General features: G+C 36.2%; 1 protein-coding gene across 1 annotated transcript; it reads left to right on the forward strand.

The window, feature by feature from the left end:
- Positions 1–210: 210 nt before the first annotated feature.
- Positions 211–7,844, forward strand: LOC149803639 (uncharacterized). Its single transcript, XM_089951434.1, has 2 exons — positions 211–388; positions 7,392–7,844. Exons 1-2 carry the CDS (start codon positions 324–326, stop codon positions 7,693–7,695), a joined length of 369 nt encoding a protein of 122 aa, XP_089807560.1. The 5' UTR covers positions 211–323; the 3' UTR covers positions 7,696–7,844.
- The last annotated feature ends 15,564 nt before the right edge of the window (positions 7,845–23,408 follow it).

Consider the following 23,408-nt stretch of genomic DNA (forward strand, 5'->3'; position numbering starts at 1 on the left):
TCTTTCTGTACCTATTGTGTGACGTTCAAATTAAATTGTGAAGCATAAAACCAAGTCATCGTTTATTTATATAGAAAACAAGCCGTGTTGTAGACGGTGATACTTACTGTAGTGAAAATGAAGTTTACGATAGGTTAAAGAGCTGGTAGGTATGGATTGTTTAATGTTCAGTATTGATAGTCTACCAATAGAAACGAAGGCAACTCATGTGACTCGGGAAGGTTTGACGTCAAAGTCTACATTCCAAGATATAAATTGGCCACGTTCGTAGATAGATATTACAATAAATTTTGAAGCGAGCGGATCACATCCTGCTTTCAAAGATGTCGCCAGTGCCTGTATTTTTCCTGTTGGTTTTCCTCGTTGGTGCTAAGGCCGAAACTTTATGGTAAGGCATACCTTCCTTCAAAGTTGTTAGCAGTACAGTAAAAACAAAGTTATGATATAGTTCTTATATACTCACTGAACAAAAGATGTCTATATGCATGGGTTTTGCCCTGGCGAACACGCTATCAAATGTTAATGTTAAATCTCCTATCTGTCTATCAACATATACAATTACGTTTTACTGTGTACCACCTGGTGGCGTCACAATCTGTTCAGTAATATAGCGAATTAAAAACTTTTGTTCTGTCGGGGATAGAAGCACAGTTTTATAAGATATATTGCCGATATCAAGCAACAAGTTTTAAGTAGTCATACCTTCCCAAGATTCAATATTTTCTTCTTTATCTTACTTGCTGTTTACCTTTGAAAAACGTTGATTTGTGGATCTGATTGTTTTTTCTTAAAATCAATTTAATACCAGTCCGGACATTGATTTTTGATATTTCAACCGTTAATATTTAAAACACTTATAAACACTAGCATTGCGTTCGCTAGTTTTCTAAGTTAATGTGTAAAGGTAGCTGTCCGTTTGAAAGTGCAGTTCGACCTCATCCATTTGCGCAGTGAAATGAACTTGAATATTGCTTGTGTCAAAGTGTGTGTGATCGTGTGTGCGTGTGTGTGTGTTAACACATCTGGAAATCAACTGTGAATTACTCATAGAGTTTGATGTCGACAAAAATACTCTTAAATACGAATTACTCAGGGCTCTTCAGTCATTCCTACTCCCTTGGACGCAATACAGCAACGTTTAATGGGCCGAAAAGGTCCTAATACATATGAACTATGGATGAAAATAAAATACAGGAAAGTTTGCCTATATTTGTCACTGTTAGAACATAAGCATTTGGTAGTTCAGTAAAAGTAGTACGTTTACAGATTTCGATTATCATAAGAACGGTTTTATTGGTAATAAAATATTGACCAATCTGCAGAGGATTCCAGGTTGTAAAGGGGCAGGTTTAATGATGTTTCGCCGTCTGCAGAAAAGTAATTCCACCTGAAGCTTATGACAATCCCGTCTCGTAGACGCTCATAGCAATGACAAAAATGGATAAGGTGAATGAAGAAAAGAGAGAATACGAACGGTTGAAAAAGAGTCAAAACACATGAAATGTTTTAGCTGATACGATACTATATTGTAATCAAATGCATGAGATGCTTGGCAATGATCCAAATATGCATAATATACATAGGATCATGGTCTAAAGACAGGTGGTCTCTCATGAAAGTTCGAAGTAAAATATGATTAATAACACTGTTCTAAGTTTCAACCAGGAAGACAACAACACGTCAAGTATTATCAATCTTTATATGTTATGACGTGTCATTGTAGACATCTCCAATCGAATCCGTTTGGTATATAATATACATAGCATGGAAGAGTTATTGTTTTAATTGAATCAAGATTATGGATGTGTACTCAGCCGTATACAACTTTAAAATTGTCGATAAGGTCATTTTAAGTTTAGGTAAAATAAAAAGTATTTGTCTCCAATTAATGCAAACTTAATAGCAAAACATGATTAATTTAATCCCAAGTAATGTGACTTATACGGTACTGATACCATTACCTGAGTAATCTGTTAATCATTATGGTTACAAAACGTACGTAAACGATGTTTTTTAAGACATTTTACGACCATGAAAACCATCCTCTCGCGTTGAAATAAGAACTAGAATTGCTCAGTCTCATCCACGGATCCTGACATGAAGTGACAACAGTAATGGACCAGAGGAAGCAGAGCATGCCATTCACCCTGCGTTGACATGCTGCAGACCTCAGCTATATACACATTGTCTAATATACGTTCAAACGTATTACAACAAAGTGCACTGTTTGAGTCCATTTCAGGAAGAAAAAAATATGAATGAAGCTTTTGTGAGGCTGAAAATTATGTTCGAGTCTACCTTAGATGAAAATAATGTGCATCTAGGCGTATTTATCTCCCTTGCAGTGTAATAATATGACGTGTGATTGAAAATTAATATTTTTTAAAATAGCTATTGCTATGAGTTTTTATGAAGCCAGTTTTCTGGAATGTCATTGAAGGATTTCCTGGAAAGTCATCGAAATTCCTGGAATGTCATCAAGTTCCTGGAATGTCATTGAAGGCTTATCTAGAGCATCGTTGGTTGGAGTGTGCATTATCAATGCAAATACTTTTCTGCTCTTTGTAATCCTTTTATGTAACTCGTCGGAAACGATTAATGTTCGATTATTAAATGATAGAATTTCGATTATTTCTTGATATATCTCAACAGATAATCGATACAGATTTGGGGTCCGATTAACCAGCCCTAGTGTTTCTTCTCGGTCAAACAAAACTCGATCATCATATTAAATAATAATAATAATAATAATAATAATAATTTTATTATTATTATTATTATTATTATTATTATTATTATTATTCAGGATAAACCATTATTCAAGTGATATGTTAAAGAAATTATCCACTTCATTAACCTTTGCGATGGGCATAATTTCAAAGGCTATTTTAAGCAAATCTACGAAGCACCAATCCAAATCTTTGCGATCGCTTGCACAAGTTTTTCACAAATAACGTTTTGTATCCCACTCTGCACAATCATCAACGTTTCGGTTTACCCCCTAATTAACGATCACAATCAGTATTCAAACAAAAACTCAACACATTCCAAACGAAACCCCACCTAAATGGAGGTACCAACAGGCAGACTGGGACCAATTCCAATTATTACTAGCTAGAGTAAATCCAGAAAACTTAGAAAGCCCAAGTATTGACATGTATTATGATAACATAACATACACAATTATAGAAGCAGCTAACCGATGCATCCCAAAGACAACTAATATCCAAAATAAAAACCCTGTACCATGGTGGACTAAACAGTGCACTATAGCACATAAAGACAAAAAAGGGTCTTAAATAAATATAAACGCACCAAAAATTCTATCTACTTCCAGCAATATAAAGATAAAGAAAAAGCACTAAAACAAACTATAAAAACTGCTAAAATTAATCTATGGAAAACTTTTTGCTCTAAACTGAGTCTAAAATCAAACTCAAAACAAATATAGGACAAGATAAAAGCCATAAAAGGGAAAGCAACTACCTCAGCCCCAAAAATTAAAAATGTCATAACAAATAAAGATAAGGCAGACCTCCTAGCGAAGCATTTCTCGAACATGAGTAGCAACAATAATCATACCAGAAACTTTCAAGAACACAAAAAACTAATGAAGGGAACCCAACCTCAAATGTTTCAAGACCAAGGAACAAAAGAATCTCACCTAAATAGCGACATCACAGTACATGAATGGAAGATAGCCCTCGATCCAAAAACGAGACATACCCTGGTAAGGATCAGTTAGGTTACATTATCTACAAAAAACTACCTATCAATATAACAATAACCATAATCAAACTCTTTAACAGGATATGGGATAAAGGCCAACTACCCACCAAATGGAAAAAGGCCATAGTAATACCAATTCCCAAGCTAGGTAAAGATCCCAACAACATAAATTCGTACCGACCCATCTCCCTTACAAACAATATTTGCAAAATAATGGAGACAATAATCGCAAATAGGTTAAAACACCACCTAGAAACCAATAACCTACTCTCCATAAATCAATGTGGCTTTCGGAACAAACAGTCCACCACTGACCAACTTTTCAGACTGGAAACAGACATCAAACACGCTTTTAACGCACATAGGAAAACCGATCGCAACCTCATAGCGGTTTTTATTAGACCTAGAAAAAGCGTTCGACCTAGTATGGATCAGTGGACTAATGGCCAAATTAAACCAATTTGGAATAACTGGACGCTTATTCAACTGGATTGGCGATTTCCTCACAGGCCGGAAAATTACCACAAGAATAGGCAACACCCATTCGGAAAAAATTTCACTTGAAAATGGAACACCGCAAGGCAGTGTAATAAGTCCCTTACTATTTAACCTAATGGTAAACGACCTTGACCTCAATGCAGCCTCCGCAAAAATAAACTTGTTACAATTTGCAGATGATAGTGGCCTATGGAGGACTGGAAATCCTGCCAATAACACAGTAGTTAAAGAAATCCAGCAGAGCCTAGACAATATAGGAAGATGGGCGGACAAATGGGGTTTCAAAATATCTCATGAAAAAACTGTGGCAATCATATTCACCCCCAAACGAAATAACAACCTAGTCTATCCAAACTTCTATATATAAAATCAATTAATCAAATACGTAACAGTAGTAAAACTCCTAGGAATGTTCTTTGACAACCACCTCACATGGAAACAGCACATTGAACAACTCACCCAGAATTGTAACAAAGATCTCAATTTACTCAGGAACATCACAGGGACTGACTGGGGATCCAACCAGGAAACCCTCCTCACGATATATAAAAGCCTAATTAGATCAAAACTGGATTACGGTTGCCAAGCATATAACTCAGCTAAGCAGCCGGTACTGCAAAAACTTGACACTATCCAGAGAAAAGCCTTACTATTATGCACAGGAACACTCCCCTCAACATCATTAGAAGAACTACAAACACTAACAGGAGAACTACCCATAAAATTATGTAGGCAAGAACTGCTCCTCCGATACTCCATTCGATTAGATACCCACCCAGACAACCGTCCCAACAAAATAGCTATAAATAAGTGTAAAGTTGTCTTCAAACCCAAAATCATACCCACCACACCAAGTGTCAAAGTAATCCTTGAACTAAGAGAAAAGATACCTCTACTAAAAAAACAGGTAACAAACAATACAGACCAGAACAAATCACCGTAGTTACAAAAACCACCAAGGATTAACATTGAAGCTACCAAATTAGGCAATAAAGAAGGACAAGAAAACTTACTAAAACCTGCACTGGTAAATGAAATCAACCAAAAATACCTGGACTATGTTAAAATATATACCGATGGATCAAAAACAAACAACCTACCAAGAACTACAGCAGCAATAGTCATCCCTGAATTCAAAATACAAACGGGATCCAGATTACCTGACTATTGCTCCATTTACACCACTGAATTCTGGGCTATACTTGAATCACTACAATGGATCAAAGACAACCAAATACCTAAAGCAGTCATTGTAAGCGATTCCCTAAGCGTTATCAAATCGATCCAAAATCGCAATACACACTCTGGGGAACAATTCCGGGAGAGAGCATGCCAATTAATCGACGATATCACCACAGCACATCAATTAGTCGAGCTCATGTGGATACTGTCGCACATTGGAATCTCTGGCAACGAAACAGCAGACAAAGTTGCAAAAACCAAACTAGGAGATCAAAACTCTATCAAGCTTAACTATAGCTCTACAGAAACAATAAGCTTCGCACAAACATATATAGACCAAACATGGCAAGATTTTTGGAACTCCTCCACAAAAGGTAAAAAGCACCATGAAACCAAAAAAAAAAAAAACGTAGATAGGAAAATACAGCTACCTAAGGGTAACTATTTAGAACAGAAAACCATAAACAGGATAATAACTGGAAAAACTAAACTAGCAAGCAGTTTTGGAAGGTTTACAGGACCCAAACCAGCAACCATTAACTGCTTTAACTGCCACACCACCGAAGATCTACACCACGTATTCAATATATGCCCAAAATATCAACCCGCTCGGAAAATATTTATCAAAAATCAAAAAGAGATTGGATCACCACACACAAACCCAGAGTTACTTATAGACTCTAATAAAAAAATAAACAATCAGCATATAAAAATATAAATCAATTCATAGACTCAGCAGGACTTAGGAACAAAATATAATTACTATCCCCACAAAACCAAAAGACCCAGTAACTAGCTAAATAAATTTAGAAGCCACCACATAAAATCCATTAACATATCATTCAATTTTATAAAAGTATTACTAAATAATTCACTTACGAAGCACCTATAAAAAACTAAGGAAACCACAAAATCGGATGTCCTAGATGTCCTTAACGAACCGTGTAATTGGCTAGGACTCCAGTCTCTTGCTAAATAAAGTATAAATAACATTCAATCTCTAAAAACATTAATTAATAAATAACTTAAAGAGGCAATATCTAAAAACTTATAAATAACATAACGTAGGAAGCACACCCTAAACACCTCGACTAGTAATACCATAATAACCTTGAAAATCTCTCTTCATACATGATTTCTACTAAGAACCTCTATAAACAGCATAGAACATCACCCCCCACCCTTTTAGAACATTTTGAAGAAGAAAAAAAAATCGAAAAAAGAAATCGCAAGAAACACCAGGCAAATGCAACAAGAAACCAGCTATGTAAAGCAAACAGGACCGTTCCCGAGCTCTCCTTCCCACTAATGACAGCCAACCATTCAACTGTAAGGGACCTTTATGGACCCACAGATTGAGACCAAACTATCAGGGTTCATTGAATTCATAAAAGCCTGGGGGAGGTGGCACCATTCCCTTCCCCAGGAACAACTAGCAGGCTGCGGTGCAGTCAGAAAAAAGTGGCACATGCACAATTGTGCGCACGCCATTATAATTAAACTTAACAACAACAACCCTAATTAACCTGTCGAAGGAGCACAGATAACCACGCCAATTCGTTATCATAGCACATTATATAAGATAAGAGTATTTTATGTTGACACTTATGTGAATTAGTGTTCAGTTTTAGTGCATACTGAAAATTTCATCAAAACTATTTTTAAACTGTTCAGCCATGACGACGAGAATTTGTATATGACATACAGTGCCAGTCGAATGTTGATGAACATTAGGCCTAAATGTTCGACAAGCTGCCAGTGCCACTGTAAATCACACAGTGTCACAAACCTTTGCCAGCGAAAGTATTGGCTGGGTATTGGCCTGTGTTGGAATTTTGTTGATAAGCTGCGATAGTTAATTACTGCGATACACTGGGATATTTGCTTATACAGTATGTTTGTATTATTGAGAATGGCAGTGATGTGAAAGTGCATTAATGGTATTGCAGCCTTCTGAATGTTGATTTTTATTTTTTTTGCAGCACGGATGCAAACATCGAAATTGTGGCTCGAATTGTATTTGGCGATGCGAGAGGCGAGCCAGCCCAGGGACAACTTGCTGTTGCATACTCAGTGGTTAATCGCGTAGCTTCCCCTCTGTACCCTAATACTGTAAGCTCTGTTGTGTACCAAAAATACGGTGGTCACTACAAGTACAAGACACTAGATGACGTGCAGGATAAAGCAGCATGGAAAGCTGCTAAATTCAAAAATACCGCTGAATACCAAAATGCTAAGAAAGCCTCTGGCGATGCACTGTGCAGAAGACAACCTGATCCAACATGATCCTTGTTCGGCAACAAACACCAATAAATACTACGAAGCTTACAACAAAATACAAATTGGAAAAAATTATTTTGTTTGCAGACGTGCAGTGTCAGGTTAAATTAAAACCATGAAGATATTTGCATAATTAAAGAAGTAGATCATACCGATTTCTTTTTTTTATTGTGTCGAGGCTTGCATTAGAAATCAGTATATTGCAAGGTCCATAGCATCACATAGACAAGGTGATGTAAGAAAATGAAAATGGTATTTTTTATTGAACAATACTCCCCATAATTCTATAATAATAATAATAATAATAACAGCAGTATATTACTTGCAATTGTAGTCGTTTAATAACTATGTTGGCGTCATACTCATGCTAAACATCTTTCTTATAAAGTTTTTACATTGATTAGGGACGTTCTCTGATGTTTCAGGAAAATGTATGTATTGGTCCCTTGATCAATCGATCAATCTTTATCCTATCTTCAGTCTATCGGACACACACACACACACACACACACACACACACACACACACACATATATATATATGTCACATTGGCCGAATCCTAGATTTTAACCACGCGGAGAGATGAGATGGCAGTGATAGGTAAAGGCGAGGGCTTTATATATCAATTTTAGTGATAGTTATCAATAGAGATATATGTATTTGTATGATCCAGTTTAATATATTTTTATGTATTAAAATATCACCAATCTGTGCTATATATGAATATCTCCATGTCAATTACTCGTTACAGAATAGGAAAATTAGGTTAAAAATGTAAGCTATGACGTCGTCTTGTTTATGTCATATTATTTATCTTATTGATCACTTAGAAACAGAATAAATTTAATGACGTAAGCAATTTTATTAAATTCATTTTCCATTCAGTCTGATGAAGCAGTAGAGCGAAACCGGTCATACATTCTACGTGTATGTGTTGTTTATACATCATTAATACTGCTTTCCAAAAAGTATCTTCTCTTACACAGCTGGAATCTTTGCAATATAATATCAAAAGTAGAAATGAAGATATCGTTCCTTTTGTTATTGAATATAATCCATGTTTGCCTAATATAGGTAAGATTATCAATAAATATTGGGATTTATTAAACTTATCATGTAAAGCAAGTGTTAAATCGATACACGAAAGCAAACCTACACTTGCTTATAAAAGGACTAAAAAATCTTAAAGATTTCCTAACTAATTCTAAATTAGAAAAACCATCATATAAAATAGGATCATCAACTAAATCTAATAGACCTAGATGTTCACACTGTTCATTTATTAATGAAAATGCCTCTTTCAATAGTAATAATACGAAAGAAACTTTTAATATACGTTGTGATATTAATTGTGCAACATCAAATGTTATTTATTTGATAACATGCAAAAAATGTGGCATCCAATATGTTGGACAAACCAGTCAACAAATATCTAAACGTATGAACCAACACAGATCAGATATAAAAAATTATATCGATCAATCATTTTCATCTCATGTTGCCGCACATTTTAACAAAAATTCCCATACATTGCAAGATTTCTCCTTCCAACCTATTGTTAAAACTGATCCTGAAATGGAACGTCTACTAAAGGAAACCTATTGGATTCACCGTCTTAATACGGTATATCCAAAAGGTCTAAATTCAAAAACACTATATGACATTAAGTGAAAAAGTTTTTAATATTTATTTTCCTTCTGAATTATGTCCCTTGTGTACAATTAGACAAAAAAATTTAATTGGTAAAAGTATAATCTAATAACATAAAAATAAGTTTACTAATTCTTTAAAAATGAAATTGAGCTGTACATTAATTTTCGATAAAATATAATTAATTATTTATAAAATACTTCATAGAAAGCGTTATGGACACCATATTTTTTATTATATAAATTGAGTTCTAATAACCTATTTAATATCTGTACAAATTACAGTAGTACGTATATTTTATATATTTATCTAATTTTTCTTATTGTATTAATATTTTTTCGTTTTTTCTTTATTTTCTTCTTCTTGTTCCTTCTCTTTTCTATTTATTTATTTTCTATACCTCTAATAAGTGTGCATTATACATAATACAAATGGTACCAAAACTGTTTATCTCTATTTATTAATAAATTTTTATGTTGTTTATACATGCATACATACATACACATCTAATTAAGCTTTTTCTGGTTATAAAATCATATATATTATTTTAAAAATTTAGGTGATTTAATAAGAGAAAATAGAGAATGTTCAAGACAGTTCAAACAAACACCAGTAAACCACAAATACCTCAAACTTACACTGGGGTTTATTAGGCAGCACTTTTACGGCTCCAACGACCCTTTCTCAAACAATCTGTTTGAATTATCGATATCGTCACTGAGAAGATTACTACTGCACGTGGAAAAACACAAATTTAGTTAAGTAATAGATACCGCTGGTGTTTTTGATTATATTTTGTGTTCTTGTCCAGAAAAAACTTGCCCATGAACATATAAACTTCGCACCTGGTAGAGTTTATTTAATAGTTTAATGTAATGTCGTTTTTAGCCAAAGTCGTAAACATAACTTTCAATAACTGATTCTTAAGTGTGTGTCTTTGTTTTTGTTAACGTAGCTTTAACAATCTGAGTCATATCGCTGCGATGTCTGCAGTGTGGCAGATTTTAGTGATGTCTAGCACTGGTGCATAAAAAAGGCCACATACATGTAGAATGATGTACTATCCAGTCACATTATCCTGACATCAGGCCGACAAGTCCTAGCACTACCCTCTTTATGCTGAGCGTCAAGCGAGGCGGCTGCTAGTAAATTTCTTTAAGTCTTTGGTAAGACTCGGCCGAGGTTCGAACCCGTGACCTCCCGCCTCCGAGGTGGACGCTCTAATCATTTAGGCAACCGACGCGATCCAGATTCGTACAAATCATTCTCAAAGATGCATGATTTTATAAAAGAGTTTAAACTCAGTTCAACACTTCTTTTGATTTCTCCAGTTTGCTTGAAGTGTCGATATCTACGTTGACCAGAACATAATTGCAAATGGGAAAAACACAATTCATTCAATTACCGCCGTTGGCATTCGGATGGCGTTTTGATTATAAATTAAATATCTTTAGAACGAATGAATTATACACGGTACAGATTTAATGTTGTATCCATATGCTATGTGATTAGGAACCGCAGACGTTTTTACAATAAGGATTGACTTTTCTATCAGTATTAAGCATGAGTCTTTGAAAACACTGCTATACGTGCTCTGATACGCCAAATTCACGTTAAATCTTTCGTTCAGTAATGCATAATCACACAATTATCTAATATGTTATCAGCTGATAGAACATTTGACTTGTAATCTTTAAGTCGTAAATTCGATACCTGCCCAGGACAGTCCGGGTGGGAAACTATGTGTCTTTACGAAAGCAAGTTTGCTTTGATTGCCTTGGCAGGATATAGCCAATAATGTCTTGAATGTGCCGTAGAAGCCAATGACAGAGATATTATGAACGTCATGTTTGTTACAAACCAATCAGAAATCGATAATTTTAAAATTACCAGAGAAATGGAAACAACGTGGAAAAAAACTATTATTGATTTGACGTTTGTTTCTTGCATCTAGGGAAAGGGAGATAATACACACGCTATCGTCTAAACGACCAAGTGCAGTTACTTCCCATGCAAGTGCCATTATAATGTATTTTTATACAAGGCTACGGAGGAGAAGGGCTTCTGCGGGATATAGGGTCGGGTCGGGTTGAATTTTTAAAATAATGTTTAATTGTATGTGTACAAGAATTTTTGTCATTTATGCAGAGCGAACAACTGTCTGACAACTCGTACCTTCTAAGAAAAAGAAAAAAAATCCGGACTCATCCCTGTCGGGCTAAGTTCTTTACTGATATTAATGTTTGTATTATGTATTTTGGAACAATCTAGGCAGCCCGATATAAGGCACATGTTCTTTTAATGAAGGATTTTATTAAGTGGTATTAGATGATTATGGCCACCCCGATATAGTGTTGCAACTTGAGTGAACACAGGGGGCATTTTTTTCCACGCCCGGTTTGCCAATGTACCCCTAAATTTAACAAGTTGCTATATATCTAGATCATTATAAGGGGACAGATCCACACACAATGTACCCTTGACAGCTCAGACAAGTTGCAACACTGTAATGATTTCAGGAGTAATCTACAGAACTGAGATGACAAAAAGTGTTTAGATCTGCATTTGGTGTTGTTGTTGGTAGTGTGTGTGTGTGAGAGAGAGAGAGAGAGAGAGAGATTCATTCATAGATCAAAACTTTGTATACCCCATAATTTTACGACTTTCACCCAGAGAGAGAATTTCAAATATACACAAAACAAAACGGATAGTGCTGTCTCTGGATTCTACAGGAGAATGCATGATAATACTAGGCAGAATTATTATTTACCCGCTGAAACCTCCGTAGAGCACGATTTAAAAAACTCTAACCTGTATGATAGTATTAAATTACAAATATACAACAAAGTACTATCACTTCATTCTAAAGGAGAATGCTTTATAAAACCTAGCCACATTAATATTTAATACAAATATTACTGTTATACGGGATGGAGAATCTATAATTCGTACTCTACGGAGATTCGAACCCAGGTCAACGGGTAAACGGCACCCATCGTCTTGCCTGCACACACAAGTCCATATTCCATGATGACTAAGCACACATCACCAAAAAATGATGCTACTAAATCGGTGTTCTGTGCACTCGTGCGTGCAGGCAAGGCGATGGGTGCCGTTTACTCGCGGACTTGGGCACACACACACACACACACACACACACTGCTCGCAGGCCAGGATATCTAATAACAATCGAGCGCGCCAAATCAGAATTTCGACAAATTATGTCCTGATATTAGAGACAGAAAAATCATTAGTGATCTAAATGTATCATTTTGACTTTAGCGGAATAATGGCAGCATACAACTGCACACACATTGATAAAGTAACATTTCTCATAGCCTGGAATATAGAAGACGTTTGCTGCATCTTTCGGGCAACGTGGGGTGCGATATTGAGATTTTGTTGGTGTCTGTCCGAGTCTATTACAGTTAAACCAATATCTGTTTCTGGTCTTCTGGCGTTTTCCTCCGACATAATGGCCACCCAAATACTGTACAAGTGCTAGCAGATGCCTACGAAGTAGAAGCCATTAAACAGGAAATCCAGAGGCAGATTGCAATCCTGAAAGGGGACGGCACAATAATTAGCATCGTTGCCAACGAGCCACCTCTTTCGACAGCAAGTAGAAGTCAGCTGAGCCTCCTATCGCGTTGGCATAGCAAACTCAAACCAGTACCAGCTGTTGGGATGGCCAGTCTTACATAGACTCGATAACCAGTGATGAGGCTAGTTCTCCCTGCGTGCTCTGTAGAGTTAATCTTGATCAGAGTCCATGCTGGCTCTTGGCATTTGCACCAGTCTTGCCTGTAATCAAGCCATACGAAAATCCCCACATCTGCTCTTTATGCTGACCGACTAGAATGACAACCTGTTCGACTTCCTTTCACCATTGGCCTCTGTTTCTAAGATTGTCCTTCGTTTTAAGTACGTTAAAGGCTTTCAAACCTCCTTTGCATGGGGAACATTATTTGGCAATGATAACTATACAACTCATATTATCAGTAGGAGTCGTTGGCACCCATTGGCCAGTTTTTCGTGTACACTGTGGTAAGACACTGGGAGATTTCATCGAAGTCACATCAAACAATTTGACCCCGCATGCCATGGACTCTATCAAGGCCACTGTTGCAAGTCAAGCAAAGAATGTGTTGCAAGCCCTCGCTTCAATTCGTGACCACAAAACCCCCGTAGAAACCCGTATTCGATTGGAAACGTCAGAAACGCGCTTGGATTCGCACATCACCGAGGACAACTTCATAAAAGTTCATTATTGTTTTCATGTAACTTTCGGAGCAAGACACATTTACATTGTAACGAACTCCCACCGACAGTACTGCAATTTGGCGTCATGGAGGTTTTGATGGCAAGTTTGTATTGTTGAAATTAGCATTGTTGTTGTCCGTGATAATCCCTTCTGTGGCTGTAGAAACACATTCGTTGTCGTTTATGAATTCTTTGGGTATATTGCCACAGTCATTTTACCCACTTACCGCAGACGTTTATGAAGGCAACGTTCAGCAGCTATCATAGCAAATAACTACCCAACAAGGTATCAGCACAACAAGACATTTGTTCAAGGCATTTCAGACTGTAGCTAGGACTCAGTGGACAGACTGTTAATAAATTGATATTCGACCACCATTCACTGTTGACTATGTTAAAACCACATTCACTCAACCAAGAAGTGAAAGATTTCGGATGCACTTGTCCGTGATGCCGTTCTTTGGCGAAGACGAGTAGAGTCGTTTCAGCCATGAAAGCCTTGGATGTAAGCAATATGATTTTAAGTGAATGTGGTGTCCCAGAACGCATAGTTGCCGGAGACTTAAATATTCTCCAAGTACATATTTTCTATGACTGTATGATGTATGACTGTTGTACAAGTAAAAGTGGGCAATTGGTTAGAAGTGCATGTGCATGCGTCACCTGATCAAAGCCAACCTGTCAATCAATTATGCTTAGCGATAACATTATTAACGGAAGAACTATAAAAGATCTCAATGTTACCGATCTGAGAAAACAGTCGAAGCGAAACAATACCTACAAGATGACGCCATCAAGAAAACCATACGCCTCGTGAAATACAAGCATATGTGTAACACTGTAGATGCTATTAATGGACATGCGACCGCGACCACTATGGGCTTGGTGTTTCTGGAATTGAAACTATTATTACAGGTGCACCAATAGGATTTGTTGTCTGAGGTTTATTAATATATCCAGTGCGGTTGGCATTAATGCTGGTAAAATAATTTCAATTCGATTATATTATGGAATGCGTGTCTATTCAAATGCTCTCGCGGGAGCACAAATTTGTTGTTTTTATAGGGTTTAAAGCCATTTTTCGGCACAAGATAGGCTATACATGGCAGGCAGTATAAATGGGGTGGAGTAAGAAGCCGGGAAAACCCCAGAAATAACCACCGATCCACGAGAAGCTAATGACAAGCTTTCTCACGTAATAACATTGGCCGAACCAGAGACTCGAACCCACGCAGACAGAGGTGAGACGGCAGTAATCCGTAACGGTGAGTGCTTTAGACCACTCGGCAACTCGGGGACCCCGGCAGCACACAGTAGCTTTAGTACAAATAATAAACAACTCGATGGCTATTGTCGATAAAATAATTAGCATTGCCATGTTGGCGGGAAAGGAAGACCATCGACGTCTCATCGAACAGGTATGAAGCCGAGGCTTCAGTGACCCAAAACAGTTAACTGATTTACATACAGTAAAAGTCGAGTAATTGTTAGCCAGCAAATATTGCTGTGCAAAATCGTATACATGGCCAGTGGGTAAAATCAACACGCTAGCAGATTTTTACTGCGTAAGAACCATGAACGTGAGCGAATAGTATCCAGTGTGTTTGCAAAGCGTATGTTTTTACAAATATAAACGGCGACAACAACGACACCGTATATACAATGACGAAATTGTATTATTGTGTTTGAAGGGCGAGCCGAACCCCAGTAGTATCATAAAAAGCGTTTTAGAATGAGAATACGCGTGTCGGAAGAGGAGCGTAAGTTTCTAGATGGAGTCTACACATGGGTGAAGTCAGATAGGTATATTGGACTGGAACCATTCAATTAAATGTAGCATAAGGTTCGACAAGTTAATTATTGTGTTTCCAACATATTCATAACAGTTACATAGTTTTATGCTAGCCGACTTTTGCTACGCAAACATATTTCACGATTGCGTTAGAACTAGTTTGTATTGCCCCATAGCGCATACACTCCTGCGTGACGATCGGGGTGAAAGTCGTAAAATTATGGGGTATACAAAGTTTTGATCTATGTCAGCTAAACGTTTATTGTGATACCACTAGATCCTCGAAATTAACACCGTGGCGGCGTTACCAAGCGTGCTGTTCGCACCTCAGACACAAATTATTAAGTTGGCTTTTTTAAGTGGATAAGTGGCAAAAATATGCAACCAGAGATGGCATAAGTGGGCATTGTCATGGTCGTGGTCATTGGTCAAATTATGCACTTATCAAGTCGACATAAATAAGTGGATATGTCGACTTAGATTATACAAAGACTGATTTAGTTCTCGTCTTAAGACGAATTATTTATAGTTATGTTAACATATTTGAATGAATATATCGTCGTTTTTAAGGGGACAAGTGGCAAATGGTTGGCACAAATCTGCCATCATAGAAATCTTCAAAGATAAAATGACAGTAATTGATGCTCCTTACCCCGTTGCTCGGGTGAAAAAATAGGCTCTGCAAGTGCTGCACGAGCACGTTGTAGAAGCCATCTTGATTACGTCACTGTTCTGGTATTTTAGTACCAATTGCTTTTGCATAGACCTCGATGCCAACGCTTTGTGAAATAAATATGCTATCCTACTTTAGCATGCGCGTCATACACTGTCATAGGGAACAATGATAGATTGTCAATTTGCTAAGGACAGAACCAGGTACTCCAGCCATTTCATTTAAGAGAGATAACTCTGCTGGAACTAAACAGGGCTAAGAGTTATCCAGGCACAACAGATGCAATTGCAGTGATGTGGATCACATTAAAAAAAAGTAAAATGCAAAATATGATCTAGATAGGAATTAACATAACTGTAACTCTTACACAATGCACCAATCACAGCTTGTTTTATTTTCTGAATACAATAATTCAGTAAGATCGAGTAATGACTATAGTTAGTAATATTAAACTAAATCGTGATCGAAGTTACTTTAGTTGAACCACAGTGACGTAATCAGCGTTCTACATTTTGACGCGACTTAATCGATACGTTCCTGTAGCCACAATTTGGCAAAAGAGATAAGCTGAGAAATGTTAAAAGCTGATTTTTACAAAACAAGTGCTAATTAACACACGATTTGTTTCTAATTGTCCATCTCTATATAAATAATGACTGCCTCGGATTTAAAGGGGCATAGTAATGCTTATCTTTATTCGCAACGTAAGAACATATGAAATCTCAGGACGATGCAGAAATGTGGTGGCATGTGCTCGTACAGAGCACATGAGTCGGCCGTTTTATCAATAAAATACGAAGATAGTTTGTGACAACACGAAAAACCGTATCTGTACACAATGAGTACAAGCGAGCCCCCGTCACCACTCAATTCGACTCTCGTCTCGTGTGTCTTTTTCTCGCCTCAGAATTGCAAAAAGATTGAAAAATCTACACATTTCCATTCAATGGCACAAACTTATCTACGCATAACTCTCTGGCGAACTTCACATGAATACTAATATGGCGAATCAACCTTTCAGCATTACACATCATAATGTCTTTCTACAGGACTCGATTAGGTGAAAGTAGCCAATTTTACTACGGGTCGAATAACACTTGAAAGTAATATTACAAAATAAAATATTTACCTTACTTTTTATTTCAGATTTTATCATATAAGACTTTTTAAAAAATTTCCAGAAGAGGAAAATTTCGTTAAAATTCTGATAATAGAAAGGGCGATTGGGGACACCATCGAACTACAAATTATCAAGGACAAGACGGATGCTGCGGTGTGGTGTCTCGTTTGAACGTGTACAACTTGTGTACATTTATTATACATATAAAGTTATTTCGTGTTGTCACAAATGTTTGTTCATATTTTATTGATAAGGCGTTAGACTAATGTGTACAGAGTTATGGGTTATGGGTACAAAAACATTATGCCATGAGTCAGTGAAGTGAACATTTGGGTATGGGTTCATTGTAATGTCGGATCTATAGTTTTTCAGAAGGAATGATGTCAGTATAGTTCGTTCCATACAGACTGGAGAATTATATCCGCGTCTCTTCTCCTTGAATTTGTACGTCATCGTCTCAATCTGCAACTAAAATTACCAAATTCGTTTCGTGCATGAATGATTTCAGCATAATTCATACTGACACGCAGCGCATCACCATCACATTGGATACATGTTGAAAAAGACTGGTCTGTGCAAATGTAATCCGCCATGTTCGTTCTGAGTTCTGGAAGTGTCCATTTGTTATTCTGCAAAGAAATCATGGCGGCATCGAAAGCTGTTGATGTAAACAGACCACCCTGGCTTCGTATGTATTTAATGAGATACATTACTCTCTATGTCGATTCGAATGGTGTTGAAATACTTGTGCGAAACGAACTAGTTACTTTTAGCTACGTTTAATGATGCTACACTGAGCTACAGACGTGGATATAATTCGCGATGCTGTGCAAAACGAACTTTAGTTGTTCTTAGTTACGATGTCGTAGCCTCAACAAAGTCTTAATTTCATACATAATTTATCGTTGGAATGGATCTTAGATAAGTTTTGGAATTGATTTGTCTTAAATGATATGGGTATAAAGTATGTACGCTAAGAATGGATTATTACTAGACCTGTGTGATGCTTTATGCCAATGAAGTGTTAGTTAGTAACAGAGTAATTAAGCTAAAAAGGGAATTTTGTTTGAGCTATTTGTTTAAATAAGACGTGAATTTTTTTAACCTATGATTTTGGTATATTAACATTTGAGCAGCGTTGTGGAGCTATGCAGTTATTTATTGATCAGCCGAATGTGGTCACGTATCCAACATTTAGTTCAAGATATTGACTAATTGCTCACATTGCAGAGGCTTAATTGCGAGAGCAGAGTCCGCTATCTATCCTTTAGTAATAATAACTAGTTCTATATACATTATGTACATTAATTTGCTATGCCATTTTAATTGTGGACCTTTCCGGTGGCCTAGTGGTTAGAGCGCCCGCATCGGATGCGGGAGGTCGTGGGTTCGAACCCCGGCCGAGTCATACCAAGTACTTATAAAAACGGTACTAGCAGCTGCCTCGCTAGGCGCTCAGCATTAAGAGATTAGTGCTAGGACTGGTCGGCCTGGTGTCAGGATAACGTGAGTGGGTGGGACATCATGCTACATGTCTGCGGTATGATGTTTAACAATAAACTGTCATACTGCAGATATCGTAGCGGTAATGCTGATTATTTTAAAAAGCTACCTTATAAACCCAAAATGATGAACAAATATATTTTTTAAAACTTTTCTGAATGTGTGAATGTGTGATGTGGATTTTTGACGTAGATTTAACAATTATTCAGTCATATATCTACTATGTCTGCAATGTGGCAGGTTATAGTGATGCCTAGCACTGGGGCATCATGTCGCAGACATGTAGCATCATGACTCACCCAGTCACATTATCCTGACACCAGTCCGACCAGTCTTAACACTAACCTCTTAATACTGAAAGCCTAGCGAGGCAGCTGCTAGTGCCATTTTTATGAGTCTTTTTTATTACTCGGCCGGGGTTCTAACCCGCATCCTCCCGTATTCACGGCGGACGCTCTAACCACATAGGCCACCAGAGCGGTCTCTTTTCTGAATTATTTAAAACGTTTTGTTGACGTTTCTTAAAACAATTTTTTGCAACCTGAATTGTTTTTTTTTAATTAAAAAAAATCATACAGTTACTGGTATTAATTTATTTCTGTCCATAACACTGTACACAACAAGGATTGACACTCGATTAGTTCTGATTGTCCTATTGAGATTTGTGAGGCCCACTCAAATACAAGATGAAAGAGACCTTCACGTTAGCTTCAATCATGGACAAATGTGAAGCACATAATATATATATACATCACTATAGGTAGAATACCATAGGGAGACAAAGATCTATTTATTTTTGGCATCTAAATGTTAAGGTCACCACGACCCCGTATGCGAAAATGCATTCTGTACGACAAATGTCCTCATATTTAAGGACAGTGTGCAAAATGTTCATAAGCTGATTTAAACTTACTTTTACACACGGGACATGCTGCTAATATTTTCTTTCAATTGTTGAAAGATGTTTGAGGATTTTGCCTCAGCCAAAGGAAGAATGTCTTGATCAACTTCATTCTTAAGAGCTTTTTTGCAATACCTCTAGTAACCTCACAAGCAGGGTATAAATCAGGGATTTCATTTTCAATATGATCGACCTTTTGATCTAAACAAGGCTTGTCAGTTACAAGTAGATTGACCACAACCTTATATTCAGCTAAGTCATTTCCTGGCAATAAATGAACACTCTCAATGGGCAAAGAATTCATAGCACCGATAGCTACTGGTCCAGAAACTAAAGCTGATGTTAAATTAAGATTAATAAGTGAAATTTGAATCAAACCGCACTCTACTCCCTAAACAAGAACACGTTCAAATGAAGAAGACAGTTTAGACATAGGCAAAGTACATAATAATTAAAGACTCTGAGAAGCTCCTGTATCCCTTAGTATTTTAATCGGAATATGATTGGACGAATCATCAGTAAGTTATATAGAACCTTTCGACATGAATGGTTCATAATTTTCCATAATAAAACTAGACTGGTGTTTGTTTAACCCAAAATGTATTGTTTCCAATATATGACCATGATCTGGCTTCTGAGAACAGTAGCATTTGGAACAGCTCTGTCTTTATTCTGTTGCTTATTTTTGTAACTTAAAGCAACATAAATACCGTGCCATAGTTTCTTGCAATAAGTGCATGATGGAAGAGATAAGTATTTCTAGTCAGTCTTATCAGACATTTGATTCTTATAAGTTGAACCAGAATGATATTTGTAAGTACTCGCTGACAAATGAATTTTTTTGAGTCAAGGAATGGTCATCAAATGTACGAACAGCGTTTTCCAAAGTGTCTACATGATGTTCATCAAGGTAAGTCGTGACTTCACTATCTACGCAGGTCTTGAACTCTTCGACAAATATGAGTTGTCTAAGTTTGTCTTAACTCATATCAATCGTTGCAGATGCACATCACCTGTCTAATAGCTGTTCCTTTTCCCTCGAAAACTCGACATAGGTTTGGCTATTTTCTTTCTTGCAATTCCGAAACCTCTATCGATATACCTCAGGTACCAACTCATAACCTTTCAAGATACAATATTTGACCAAATCATAAACAGCACTTGCTTTTTCTTAAGTGAAGTATAAACTTCACGAGCTTTGCCAGTAAGTACGCTCTGTAATAACAAGCACCAATGCTCATTGGTCATTTGAAATTCTCGGCTACATTTTAAAAAATATGAAAAATATTGATGAACATCTTTTTCTCTAAAAGTCTACAAATCTAATATTTTTTGTAACATAAAAAACTGAATTTTCGTGAGTGGAATGCATTTTGCTTGCCAGTTCTAATTCTTTTCATTTCAATTGCAATTCCACTTCTCTTTCTTCTTTTTGCATTTGCAATTTCATCTGCATCTCTCTTTTTTCTTTCTGCATTTGCATTTTCATTTCTTTTTCTTCTTTTTGAAGCTGAAGATTTCTTATTCCTATTTCTGCCTGGTTTTCAATTTCAATTTTTAAATTTCATTTCAGAGCTAGGAAAAGACTACTAATAAATACTACAGATTTTTTTAACAAATTGTCATTTCCTACCAGGTACTTAACCAAAACAATTTTAATTTCATGTTTTAACAAAGATAATTTTATGTCCGAAAGAGAAAAGTAGGCGGTAATCTCTAGCAATTCATCTTTCCTTAATCACTCAAACCCTCCTCGGGTCGGATTAGAAAGAAAACTCTCCACCCTAGCTAACAATGTGAAAACTTCTTGGTTTCACTATTTAAATCAAAAGACCAGGAATAAAAATGTCGGAAATAAAATCAATTTATATTTCCAAATAATTGTAATATCTTTGAAATAGTTCTAAACTTCGCATCCCAGATACGTCCCCAATCTTGATTGCGACTGTGTGGACATAAAAGTAACTGAAAGAAGCAAAACCAACACGATTCGTGAAACTTAAACTATTTAATTATCAATGTTGTAAAATGAAACCTTAACAAGAATGCATAGTATTATGAATTGAATGGAAAATAAGCCTGAAAATCTTCTATCAAAGTCCACAAGAATGAAACGTTCCATATAAATTTGAGATCCGGAAATGTAATTGTCCGCCAACAGTCCTGACATGTTAAAATAGCTTTGTCCAGGACTACTTTGAATAATTAAATTACCATAGTTCCAAAATTATATTATAGTCCAGTGAGAACTTTCTATTTCCAATGAATAATAGAAACAAATGTTTTTCCTCTAAAATAATTTCTGAATACAACATAATATACGCCTGTAGACTGGATGTTACAACAAGAATACAAGAAATAAGAACAAAAAAGTCCAGCCCAGTCTGAGGCAATCATATACAAACGAAAAGACACGTATATCAAAACTACTCCAACGTGACTAATTGCTAATTTCCAGCATCGTAAAAGAACACACATGATTTAACCCATACATTGGGAATCAATTTAATTCTCCTAAGATACCACCAGCCTGACTTCTTCAATGGGAAAAAACCCGGAAAAAGTAAACATATTTACTAATAATTTTATTATCAGTAACAGTCAACACACACACACACACACACAGACATATATATATATATATATATATATATATATATATATATATATATATATATATATATATATATATATATATATATATATATATATATATATATAGTTTTCCGTGATATGGATTGAATATCTAATGTTTGTCTTGATACCTGCCTATAATAAGGTGCAGTTGTAATGCTTGTATTATGCCATCTTTATGTTTTCTCTGTGGAAGTGAAATATTTTATGATTTATTTGTGTGTTCTTTGTCCATGTTTTTCTTACCCTATCTTTCCTTTTCTCGATCCTTGGTATGTTCCTTCCTTCCAGGATGAAAGATTGCGATTTAACTGGTGTTCAGATATTATTGATTCCAGAGGAAGACGATTGTTCCATTTCGATTCCAAGAATATATAATTATGCAGAATTATGAATTCAGAAGGAGGTAAAAAGGAACTTTGATACAGAAACTCTGACTGGTACATATCTAGTAATTTCTTTGGTGATACTTAACTAAGAACCACCCTATTGTGAAGCCTTCTTTCGAAGAGTTCTTCTTGTGTAACTGAAAACTAACTTTAAAGAACGTTTAGTCAATTTATCATTTAAATAAAGATACTATAAAAAGGAAAAGATCATGATCACGAATAGCAAGCACTACATCAGTTTTCCTCTCGGAAAACACAACTACCTGCAATCCAATCAGATGATAAGAACTTCTAATGGTCACTTTTGTGTCCATTTGATTTTCAAGACAAATTTACCCTGACAGTTTGCAATGTAGTATATTTCATCAGATGAAAACGTTGATATTCCAAAGTGTTTTTCTTCTTTCTTTGGTTTCTTATCTAAACAATGTCCTAGACTGACAATAATTTGTACTTAAAGTTGTTAACGTCTCAACAGAGCAAATTTAATTTGTACCTATCAATGTGTATTAATCGGTACATAGTTGTCTTAGTTTTAGCAAGATTCACCACGCAGCTTTCTGGTACCTTATAAGTATTTCTTTCTGTACCTATTGTGTGACATTCAAATTAAATTGTGAAGCATAAAACCAAGTCATCGTTTATTTATATAGAAAACAAGCCGTGTTGTAGACGGTGATACTTACTGTAGTGAAAATGAAGTTTACGATAGGTTAAAGAGCTGGTAGGTATGGATTGTTTAATGTTCAGTATTGATAGTCCACCAATAGAAACGAAGGCAGCTCACATGACTC

This window comes from Sinohyriopsis cumingii, chromosome 3, assembly GCF_028554795.1.
Source record: "Sinohyriopsis cumingii isolate HCF-2022 chromosome 3, ASM2855479v2, whole genome shotgun sequence".
NCBI lineage: Eukaryota > Metazoa > Mollusca > Bivalvia > Unionida > Unionidae > Sinohyriopsis > Sinohyriopsis cumingii.